General features: G+C 38.5%; 2 protein-coding genes across 3 annotated transcripts in view; one reads left to right on the top strand and one right to left on the bottom strand.

The window, feature by feature from the left end:
- LOC137994175 (polycystin-1-like protein 2) overlaps window positions 1–5,109 on the top strand; it is a 40,425-nt gene extending 35,316 nt beyond the window's left edge. The window contains exon 18 of the mRNA XM_068839828.1: window positions 3,246–5,109. Coding sequence (XP_068695929.1) covers window positions 3,246–4,702 — 1,457 coding nt within the window. The 3' untranslated portion in view covers window positions 4,703–5,109. The remainder of the gene's footprint in view (window positions 1–3,245) is intronic.
- Window positions 5,110–5,990: 881 nt separating this feature from the next.
- Window positions 5,991–12,500, bottom strand: part of LOC137997183 (exodeoxyribonuclease-like) — a 44,424-nt gene continuing 37,914 nt past the window's right edge. For both annotated transcript variants that reach the window (XM_068843027.1, XM_068843028.1), the window contains exons 10-11: window positions 7,078–7,258; window positions 5,991–6,925 (exon numbers count right to left, since the gene is read on the bottom strand). In XM_068843027.1, coding sequence (XP_068699128.1) covers window positions 6,808–6,925; window positions 7,078–7,258 — 299 coding nt within the window. In that variant the 3' untranslated portion in view covers window positions 5,991–6,807. The remainder of the gene's footprint in view (window positions 6,926–7,077; window positions 7,259–12,500) is intronic.

The raw sequence follows: 12,500 nt of genomic DNA, 5'->3' as shown, positions 1-12,500 counted from the left end.
CGAAATTAAGAAAGTTCTGAGTAAAATCCTCAAACTTTTCACAGTCTCGTCAAATTTGAATAGTGAATAGAGATTTTTTATTCTGAATTGGATGATGCTATTGCCTTCATGATAGCTTAACCTAGCCGCTGATAAAGCCGCTGTTAAAGTTGTAAACATTGGTAACTTCGTTTCGATAGCTTTTAAGAAAGTCGTGAGTCATGCTGTATCGTGAACAAACTAGATTCACACGTGCGCAGAGCCCTTGAAAATTTGTGGGGGCACCGGAAGCCACTGATGTTGTAACATAAAGAACTGGTTTTAATCGCTTTGCATCATTGAAGTACAACAGTTTACAATTGTTTTTGTTTCACCTAAATAAATACATTTCAATCGACTCTGAATTTTACTTAGTAAAATTTTGAACTATAAAGTTCTCAGGGTGTTCAGTGCATTGTAGTTGATCTCTGGCACTCCATACAGACAGCAATAGGCGTGAACTATTGATCGGTGAAGCGATCTATTCAGCGTGCATTAAGCTAAAGAGATGGTGAAGAGAATCAACGAAACCTAAATTGAATTACAGTGAAAAATTATCTCAAAGGTAATTTTGTTTGCTGTGAACTTGCCATTGCAAAACAGTCTGTCAAATAATAGTTTAGTACTTCAATCTGTTTTTATTTTAATTACACTCAAAATTATGTCAGAAGCCATTTTGTTTCCTTTGAAGCTAGCATTGCAGTTTATTGATAATTTTGTATTCCTGGCTGTATTTAGTATTGTGCAGTAGGAAAATTAAACAGCAGCAACTTGAAAATTGGTGTGACAAATGAACAGTATGGAACCAGAATTGGTATGCATGACATATTTTTACCTCAGTGAATTCAATTTACCAACATTAAAATGCTTGATACAGCGATATATAAGTGAGAATGAAGTGACAGTATGGTTAACTAAAATTGTGTGCTACAATTTTAATATTCACGCACTGTTCTTGAGAGAATGTCAAACAATGCCGAGGAGATCCCTGGGCCTAGCAGTTAGTGCAGATATTAGCCCAGGGGTGATGGGAACATACATCAAGATTCTATCAATTTTAACGAATTAGTTGATCCTACTCATACAGTTTGTGCAGACTTTAATCAAGGTAATGAATCTGTGTTTGGATCAAATGCAGGAAAACAATGTGTTACTGACATATATTAGTCAGTGAATTGAACTTTTCACGATAGCTACACCATCTTGAGTCCTGATGCATTGTGGTCTATCCAGGCTAACAAGCCCATGGATTGTGTCAAATGCGAAATCCAAGATGATGCTGCTATTGCTGAAAAGGTCAGTTGGTGATTTGAAACAACATCAGCAAGAAACAAGTAAATAAAATAAAATCAAAAATCGTAGAGACAAGTAGTAGACTGTTTTTCATCCTCTTGCCAAAGACCATATCTCAGACCACCCAAATGCACTTTAAGAATTGTGGTGAACTTCTTTGTCTGCACATCTAGTATCGCTCTCACATTTTGTGATTTTAATAGACCGTTTTGCAGATACGGCGGCCATTTTGATTTCTATTGTTTCAAATAGCTATTATGGGATGCCCAGGGGGCAAATACATTTTAATTTACCCCCTGAGCATCCCATAATGTCTTTCGAAATAATAGAAATCAAAATGGCCGCCGTATCTGCAAAAAGGTCCATTAAGCATAGCTCAACAGCCTTGTTTCCAGCACCTCGTCTTTTACCTTAATAGCTTACCACATGTACGCATTGCGTACTACCTACCTTCTAACTTTCGAATCTACAGAAACTGGCGCCGTCACGCAACATGTCAACAAACCGTAGTTAAAGAGGGAACCTCAAATTGCTAATCGTAAATCTACAGGATATTACTGGACTTTGTCATTATGTTATATCTGTTCGATATAAGTTTGAAGGCATTCGTTTTTTAACTTGCGAATCTACAGAAAATGGCAGCGCCGTCACGCAAGGTGTCAACCAATCGTAGTTAAAAGAGGGAACCTCAAATTGCTAATCGTAAATCTACAGGATAATACTGGACTTTGTCATTATGTTATATGTGTCCGTGAAACTTCGGTTGTTGATATTGTTCAACGGGATTTGAAAGTAATGAAATCATCATGAAGTATAAATTTTTCCGACAGTTGCAGACTGCGTGGCGCGACACAGAAAACAGAAAGGGAGTGTGTTTACGCACTAATTAAACACCCAGCAGCGCGTGATTTAAATTTAGATCTTAACACCTAATCTACTCCCTCCGAATCTCCAAAACTAAGAACTACGACAAATCCAGAAATATCTAAACATAAATTGTCAGTTTTGCGCTGTGAAAGCTCACAATAACTGTAAGTTGAAGAGTTGTAAAGCTAACTAGGTAACATGTTTTCAAACTTACATGTAACTCGTTTTGTGCGAGAGAAACAAAAACTCAAATTTATTTCAAAGTGTTTACAATTACTTCACTCAACTTTTCCTCGTTTATACGACTTCTCCTTACCTTGTAAATTAATCGCACCGAGAACACAAGTCGAAATTAGCCAAATGACGACAGCCGAAAAGAGTAATAGCCGCCACACACAAACACTCATTCACAGGGTTCTCTCTCTTCCTAATAGAGACCACGTGACAAACACTTGGTTCTCGTAAATAAAGGAAGAAAGAAATATCGCCGGTGCTGACAAAGTGTGGGGAAACCACACACAAAAATTGGCATGTGTTAAATAATGACATATGCTAGGCTATTGCTTCATCTGTGTTTGATCCACCACGGAAAAGAAAACTTAAAAGTAACTGATGCCCATGGGCCACACCACGTAGATTTCTGTTCACGAACTTGATTGACCTTCATAAAGTGGTGCCTTACGTTGGAGCGACCTGGTCACCTTGGTTACTAATTGACACCCAAGTGACAAGGAAGCATCTGGCTTTACTTCCTCAAACTAACCATAGTGCTAAAATACCAAAATAAATGCCCTGTGCATAGGCAATGTCTCAAGAAAAAACAAAGGCACAAAACGTCTGTTATCGTACACACTAACAAACAAAACTCGAATTTAGGAAAGAACGGCCGCAAAAATTCTCTTATTTACACGAACACGTGAAAATTGCCAATGACACTTGCAATTCCCAATTGTAAAACTTGTTCGCGATTAACCGCCTTTGCTTTTTTATTACTTTCCAAGCAGCCATTTGTAACTTTCAATTGCTTTTAAATTTGTACTACAACGTCTTTTTATTGTACTTTTAAGGTTCATGTGAGGCTATAACTCGCTTAATCCAAGACTGCTTTCATGATTATTCCAGTGAAGTCGAAGACACTACAATTTTGAGTCTTCCGGGATGGAAACCACTTGTCCACAATGCATCATGGCCGGAGGCTCTCAAACTATGCCCAAAACCCTGGCGTTACCAAACAGCTGAAAAACTTGAGAGTAGCCCTATGAAAGGAACTTTCAATTCATATGAAGGTGGTGGCTATGTTGCTGTCATGGGATACGATGATACAACAGCGCGTGGTGTATTAAACGAAACTCTTGGCCAAGGATGGATCGACCGGAGGACAAGAGCGGTGATACTGGAGTTTGCCGTGTTCAATGTCAACACAAATCTTCTCAGCATTGCAACTTATTTCTACGAGCTGCTAGCAACAGGTGCTGCTTATACATCTAGGAGAGTCGATACACTGGAATTGTACAGCACGGAGTCAGGAGCCGTCATTTTCTATCTCATTTGTCAGTTCCTTTTCATGTCCATGGTGGTTTATTACTTGATCGTGATGTTGATCCATTTTTGCCAACAGCGCATTGGGTTTTTTACATCACTCTGGAATATGGTCGATTTTTTAATGATCACCTCTTCCGTACTGTCGGTAGTGTTTTACATCATAAGATCAAAGAGCGTTTTGAAAAGCGTCAAAGCCATTCGATCCAATCCATATGAAATACTGCATTTCCATGAAGCCTTGGACTGGGCAAACTGGGAAAACGTCGCACTCGCTTTTGCCGTTTTCATGGTGACAGTTAAACTATTAAACTTGATTCGATTTAACCCTTATGTGATATTTCTTTTCTCTTCTTTTCGACAATCTGTGGGCTATCAACTGTCCTATGTGATTTTCTTTCTGATATTCTTCAATGCTTTTGTCATAACGGGAAAGCAGCTCTTTGGAAATGTGGTCCTTGAGTATTCCAGCTACCTGCAAGCAGTCATTTCTCAGTTTGAATTTCTATTAGGCAGAGCTGTTCCATTAGATGACTTGCGCCGGGAGAGACCTATTCTTGGCCCGACGTTTGCTCTCGCGTACAACATAACCATGTCTTTGGTCCTAATCAACATGTTAATCTCCATTCTCAATGAATCTTACACTGACGCTAGGACTCAAGCGGAGGAAAATGCCGAGGTGATGGAAATGGCGAGGTTCATTGGTGAACGTTTAACTGCGATATTTGAGGCCAAAGACCGTAGAGGAGATGCTTTCAAGTTGTACTGCGATGATTCAACGTTCGGCAACATGTGTCGCTCGGATGCCGAACCGTTTTGTTTAAATTCTCAGAGCATCGTACAGAGTACTGAAGAAAGACTGGAAAAGCTTGACAAGCGAGTCACTGCCCTTTCTCGGCGAACACAAAACATAGAAATCGATCATCGGCAAGAGGAAGATGACTTTGAAAACCTTGTTCTCTCATTTGTTGAACGTGTGGAATAAGATAAGCATGCTCAAGTTGCTTTTATTATCGTGATATTCCACTGAATGCTGTGTCCCATGAACTATTTCTGATTCTTCACTGAAGTTTCATAATGAGAACGCTAACGCCAAAATGATCAATTAATTCACACTATCAGGACCATATCATGATCACATGCGCAAAATAATACCTAGATAAACATTCACGTTCACTTCAAGGATTACGTCGTTCTTATTAGTTCTGTTCTCTTGTTCGTACAGTTTACACGATTTAGCTTTTAAATAAAAAGATCCCAAGAATGACTAGGGAAACTGTTGAATGACCAGGATGAAGAAACGCTGGGCATTTAATAGGATGTAGGGTCCATGTAGGAACTTGGAGAGCAGCAGTTCGGTAGAATAAACTGCATGCTGGTTTTTGATGAGAGAGGACAACAAAGACAGCAAACCTCAGAGCAGAATAGAGAACCAGCAGAGGATTTGAGTCTCTTCACTGCCTTATCCCATTCCCCTTCCCCTAGCATTCACACGCCAGATTATAGTGAAAGGTAGGATCCCTCAACAAAATCAAACACCAACTTTGAACGTTTAAATGTGGGAACATGAGTTTGGATGGGCAACATGGATTGCCTCGTTGAACGTCACAGTTGTTACAAACCTTCGACCAGAACTGAGCTGTACATAACAACTCTATCGGGCTTATCCTGCCGACCTATTCGGTAGTTCATTGCGCATCAAAAATCCGTATCGGCATCTTGTTAATAAAAGGCAGTCTACATCACCATTAAATTACCAGATTACTAATTTTTCCTTTGTACCAACAAGAAAATTTTTATTGTTTTGACTCTTAATAATGCAGTCAACTTTGACCCTTCATACAAGCGATTTCAATAAACTGGTAAAACAAAGGAAATCTAAACTGGAATTGCTAGTCTCAGTGTACAAGACTGAGATAAAAGGTTCATTTCTTGTATAACATGGACAAGTGGTACTGTATTTGCAGGTAATTTAAACCTTTAAAAGACAAAGTCTAAAGCTGTTGTCAAAAAGGAAAGTTTCAAAGCATGCTGGATAACTATTTCAAAAGGAAATAAAATTATATGGGTTTGGCAACTACAACTACATTTTTTATGCCCAGGGAATTAAAGCAGCTATATGTAGCACTGCATTGCTAAAAACAGGGTTGTTTCCAAATTTTGTGTCTCATATTTGCCAGTTTTTTTTTTTCCAGGTAAAAAATATTTGTATCCCAATTTTTTTTACCCTCACATGATTCGCATATAGTGTTCTAAAATAAAGCACGCTTAAGTCTGGTTCAGCCTTCTTGTTTCAAAACTGCCTTGTTACCTTACAATAATCCGCATAGTGTAAATTTGAAAAATTTAACAGTCATAATTAGTACACAACATACACATTATCTGTTCAAACAACATCCTCGAGGTGTCTTTTATAGTGAGGGTTAACTGTTTATTAGAGCGACTCACCCTGTGTAAAATGGCCGTTATCATCAATTGCCTCAAAGGGATTTACCCCTAGAAAAGACAGATTGTTGGGGGTGCGAGTACAAAACTATGTACTGTCGAAAAGAATTCTCCCGTATAAGCCAAAACACATCAGTCCCTTTTTGTTTTCACAGAAATGGAACCTAATCATGTGGGGATAAAAAAAGCAAGTGATATGAAATATTCCATGTTTCTCCTTGGGATAACACTATTCGCTTCTTGAACAACAACTACAACGACAGTGCCATTTAACATTATCTCTTCACAACTCTTGGTCATCTAGTTTTCGGGCCTTTCCCTTATGGTAATTTCAAGTAAGGATCCAAACGAACGGCAAAGCAAAGCGGGCGAATAGTGTCAAACTATCAAAGTGAACCATGGACTCAAGTCACAGTTTACCCTTTGTTTACTCTTCGCCGACAGCCGGAATAAACAACCTCACAAAATGTTTGAAGAGTTTTTCTCTAGCGAAATTAGAAATTATTCGGCCATTGAGTCGATTTCACCTGTGACGCTTCGACAAACAGAGCAATAACCATGAAATCCCTCAGTGTTCCATCCGCACAAAGAAAAACGACGACAACATACTTTGCTAAGAAATTACCCTTCCCTTTTCCCGCCATTCTACCGCGCAAGTAGTAACACAACCGGACAGTGGTCGCTCCCTTTAACACGCTGGCGTATGAGGCTGTCAGACACCTTGGTCATCAGTCTCTCGGACACCACGAAGTAATCAAGTCGCCTATAAAGAGAAAATCATTCTGATTCATGACCAATGCAAACTAGGCTTAACTTTAGCAAAATGCCAATACAACGGTGTATTCGGTAGACAGCGAGAACACCGATGTTCTTACCACTATTTTTAACTGACAACATGAATGGATACACACTTACCACCCGATGTTTTTCGCACGAGCGTTCCGCATGTAAGACCAAAAGGAGTACTGCTTGGCTTTGCTGGGATAAAAATGGCGGAACGAATCGACAAATCCTTCTTCAAGCAACTCTGTGAAACCCTGTCTTTCTTCTTTGGTGAAGCCTGCGGTCTTCGTGTTGCCTTTAGGGTTTGCCAAGTCTAATGACCAAATTAAGAAGGGGTATTATTAACAAGTCGTCGAGTTCAAACTCCCTTGAAACAAAATTACAAAATTACCTGTTCCCAGATTCAAGGGGTAACTAAGACGATGTCTTGAACTTTAATGTGAATACTTATTAAGGAAAAGGTCACAAAAACTTTTGAATATTTTAAAGAGAACCTTCACTTCAACTGAAAATATCTTTAATTCAAACGAAATTACTGTTACAGTAAAGTCAGTTTAAAATATTTTTAAAGAAAGCGTTTCTATCCGAAATAAATAAGTTTTAGAATCGCCTATTTTGTTTTCAAATTTTGCGGGCGCCACCATCTTGAATAATTGTGACGTTTTACGGTTGCTCTATTGTTATAAAACAAAAGCTCTTAGTGTCAGAATAACAGGGCAACCGTAACATGTCACAATAGGCCATGTTCGATGTATTAAATATTCAGCTTGAAAGTGAGGCAGTGAGGACAAAGACAATAGAAACACGTGGGAATTAATGTGAAAAATATTTACATATTATCCACTTTCCTTTGTCTTTGTCCTCACTGACTCGCTATCAAGCTGAATTTTAATATATCGAAAAAGGCCTCTTGTTCAAGATGTTGGTGCCCGCGAAATTTCAAAGTGGAAATATGCTATTTTAAAATTCACTTTTCAGGATATAAACACTTTTTTAAAAACAAATGTCGAACAAATTTGTTTGTAAACATAATTTCCCTCAGTTTCAACTTATTCTGTAGCAAGGGTAAAGGTTCCCTTTCAGTACTAAAATAAAAACCGAAAAGAGAAAGTTAAAGTGATTAGAGTACTTTGGCCAATCAACTAGCAGCAACTACAATTACCTGGTAACCCAGCCAACCATAAAGGAAATCAGGGCAGCCACCGCTAAGCGCGGAAAAAATTGTGTAGTTGTCACGATTTCTTTTGCTCAGATTACCTCTACTTAGCTGTTACAGGGTGGACCGCTTAATGCAATAAGCATGCAGCAAGCACGCATAGCGTTGCTAAACCAAATTATTTCCACATTAAGTAGTCTCTTGTCCTTTATTACGGAGTATAAACAAGAACAACGGCAACGTCAAAGAAAACGTCATTCCAAAATATAACTTAGCGCTATCATATGTCATTTGCGACTGCTCCAAATTGTGCATGTTGTACAATATGGACGAACCATACTGCGATGTGTCGGGTACAAACAACTTTCAAGTAAACATAAAATGAATGCTTCATTGTCAAACCGTGCTCACGTTGTCGTCAAACTTTAATTTGGTGATTTCACGTTTTTATTTTGCACAGTACGGCAAAGAGATGCACTGAAAAGCGTGCCGTATGTGAAACACGAAAGTCCTACCAATTTCTTTGTGAGCTACAGTCAGGTCACCACACAGAATCACTGTTCTTTTCTCATCTAAAGTCCTTATTTTTTCCTTTTCAACCAATAATATTGTTGCCGTCGTTGTTGTTGAAAAGTCTATTACCTTGAGAACGGGAAGATAAAAATGAACGCAGCATTCTGCTGCCTTGTTAGAGGACGATTTTCATCTGGTCACTTTCGTTTTGCTCGTCTACTGCTATTTTCTTTCTGCTCAAGAAAAACATCTGCCACAAAACTCATTTTCCTTTAACTGATGATCGTAGTAAGCTGTCGTTACTTTGGAAATGACGAACTTTAAGACATCACTTCTCTGTGACTGGCCAAATGAGAGTCAGTCAGTCAGTCAGTCAGACTTCACAGCGCCGGAAAGGGCCTTTGTTACCTTTTGGCCAATCACAGAAGTGGCGTGTTTAAAACCCTTTTTACCTCATTGATGACGAAGTCTCAATGAGGTATAGTGAGGGGGACTTCAGGTGCTCACTCGATCACTCGTTCACTCGATCAATGGGCTGTTAAATTTCGGCTTTCGTTCGGACGGCCGAATTGATGTACGAACGTTCTGGAACGGAAGCGCTAAGCGCACGTGTCCCAAGTGCGAATCCTACCCTATGCTCTTATTTCATTATTTTTAGGGGACGTTCTGAATTTTCCATCGAATTATGAAATTAAAGTCTTAAAAGTCGTAGAAGAACAGTGTTCCAAGTATCTTTTGAATTCACGATAAACTTGTGTCACAGGTATTTAGTAGTCGGATATGCTCGGTCTTGATATGGAAAATGTTCGTCTGAAGTCACATGACAAAGCACACCGTAGATCAGCCATTTTTATTCAGCGACGACAGGAGAGGAGTTTACGACTTTCAGGTAAGAAGGTGATGTTTCCTGTTGTTCTTTCTGACAAAATAATTAATAGGAAACACTCATATACACAACAAACCACTGTCGAATCATCCGTGCAACGAATTTCAATTTGCTGTGGATTCGACTTTCCAAGACAAACTCACATTCCAAGTTATTCCAAGGTTCCAAGTCAATCAAAGTTGAATCCGTTGAATATAAAGCTTTGTAGAACTGAAAGTGAATTTAATTGGAATTGAAGTGAACTGCAGTGAATTTGAGTTTCGTTGAGCTAGATTTGCTGTAGCGAGAAAATGAAGAATAGTGATAGCGTTGGTGAGCAAGGTTTCTCAAAATGGGAAATAGTTTAGCACAATATAGAGTTGCTATTGGAATGCATAAAATTTATTTAACTTCTAGAGAATATCGAGATTGCTTCAAAGGAAAATTTTGGCGTTCATTGCTGCTTTTGTTTTCTCTTGAAGCAATATATTTGCCTGTCTTAAAATTAGCTGTCAGTCGTTTCAAGATGATGCAGTGGAATCGCCTATGGCTTACTGAGTTACGCAGATTTATCTTTATCGATTTTATATTCCTGAACTAATACGACTTGGTAATGATATCGAAACTAATCCAGGACCACCATGCTTTTGTAATATATATGCGAAGAGAACTAAAACACCTCCTTTGTCTCGTGTATATGTTGTTGCCAGTGTTTTCAAGATCTCACAGCACCATCAGGCGAAAACATACATTTCTAATAGAATTATTTCACTGAGTGGAGATGTAGAAACAAATCCAGGACCATTAGATCAGAGCAGTAATCCAGAACAACCCCTACATTCCGTCTCTTTATTAGAAACTAGATTATCTCAGTTAGGCAGGATTCCACTAGATGTTGGGGGTGGTGGAGATTGCTTTTTTCGAGCTGTATCACATCAGCTATATGGCACTCCAAACAATCATTATCAAGTACGTAGCCTTGGTATTCACCATTTATTGCATAACCCCGAACAGTTTATAGAAAGTAATACTGGCCACTCTTGGCAAGAATATTTGAACAATATGTCATGTGAGGGAACCTGGCCTGATGCAATTATTATCCAAGCAGTAGCCATCTGTCTAAGTTTAAGAATTCATATTGCTGAATCACTAGCAACATTTGCTCCTGTTACCATTGTACAATCTGTGACAGGTGAATGTGCCAGTATCTACATTGGGCATCTTGGTGAAGCCCATTATGTGTCTACTGCACAGAAACAAGTTTCTCAAATATCAAACAAGAACAAAATTGATATGACATTTTACTGGTAGCAAAGTTTTTGGGTGGGGGAATTCTTACACTTTTTTTCTGTTCGCATGTTTTTCGTCATTTACTACCGGTAATCATCAATGAGGTGTCTCAGAGAGCTTTGATTAAAAAATGTAACGACAACGTACGCTCTGCACAAAAGGAATAGTTTCTAAGAAAAAGAAAATAGCCGCGGTAAAGACAGCTAGCAGCAAAACGTTCTGAAAGATTAAAGTACTGTTAAAATTAAAGAGCAATAAAACGAACATAAAAGTAATTATTACATGGACGGGAGTGTTTTACCAGGAACTAAAACACCCGTAGAATAAATACGACCAATACATCCGGGAACCAAAGTGGTGTATTTTTCGTGTGTAACACTAATGGTCATATTGAGCAACGACGTCACAATTCCCGCCTGTAATTGTTTGTATTAATAAACAGTATTTGTTTTAAAGACTGCTTTTCAATACCTACCACGTACATTTATTGCCCATATAATAAAAAGAAAATTACACGTTAGTTCGAAAATAATTAGAGAGATTTAGCATCGCGTTTCCGTGAAACGGGAAACGTCAAACGGCAGGCTGTTGCTTGTCATAAAAGCATGAAAATTATCTTATTCTAACTTTTCTCTCTCTAATTTTAGAAGTTGCGCGACATTTGTTGATAACAGGCAAAAAGAGGAGATAAAATCAGACCAGTTTCTTTGATTTTTGGCAAAACGCAAATTTCAGTTTCCCGTTTGCCGTCTGCCGTAAACGCAAAGCTAAATCTATCTATTGTTCTTGCCACGAGAGCATAAAATGGTACCTTCTAGTCTGTAATTATAGGTTATTTATTTCACGGTTGGTGAGCGTGTACGATTTTTATTCAAAAGTTGTGTAAAACAAACAAACGAGCGCAGCGAAGGAGTTTGTTTTACACAATAAGTGAATAAAAATCGTACACGCGAACTAACCGTGAAATAGCTTATTTATTATATACATACTGAGATTCATAAGCGAACAGAACTCAAAGATAAACATATCTTCATTTTCTTTCAAAAGAAAACAACGCGCGGTCAAGCCGCCTCACAGTTCGAGAGTTCCACTGAAATGGCTTCCTTTTAAACTTTACATCTAACTTATCAAGCAAGAATGCCGTTAAAAGGCGTAGTTTTTTTCTTCAAATGGCGCTCAAAGCTAGCGAAGAATGCCCTTAAGAAATTAGGCTAGTATTCCTTGTTCTCGCTAAGAAACTTGTTCAGCTCTTAGGGGAGTCAATTTCTCCATTTTTCTCGTCTCGCCTTTCAAAACAAAAAATTTGTGGAACAGAGCAACATCGTGTTTGGTCTTTTTCTTGGTGCTTTTATTTTCATGTTCATCTATGAACTCTTCTACTGATGAATCTAAGATCTGAAAACGATTACCTGATTTCAAGCCATCTTTCTAAAGAAAAGTGCGCCTAAGCTCTTAGAAAAGTGCTATTTGTCACTCAAGAGGAGCGGCGAGCAAGAGACACGGTTTTGTTCACTAGTGAAAATAATGATATAGCCAATCAGAGCGTCGATACGTCATTTTTCACTAGTGAAAAAAATGGTATGACCAATCAGCTGGCTTCTCTAGTGCGAAGAGAGTACTTTTATGGCGATACATTTTGGCGCGTAAATCTCGGTATGTATATATATAGCAATACCCTCTATAAAAAATATGCTGAAATTGCAGTCGGGAATTTGCATAATCACTATAAGA

The sequence above is a fragment of the Montipora foliosa genome, chromosome 3 (genome assembly GCF_036669935.1).
Source record: "Montipora foliosa isolate CH-2021 chromosome 3, ASM3666993v2, whole genome shotgun sequence".
Lineage (NCBI taxonomy): Eukaryota > Metazoa > Cnidaria > Anthozoa > Scleractinia > Acroporidae > Montipora > Montipora foliosa.
This window is presented reverse-complemented; position numbering and strand designations above follow the sequence as displayed.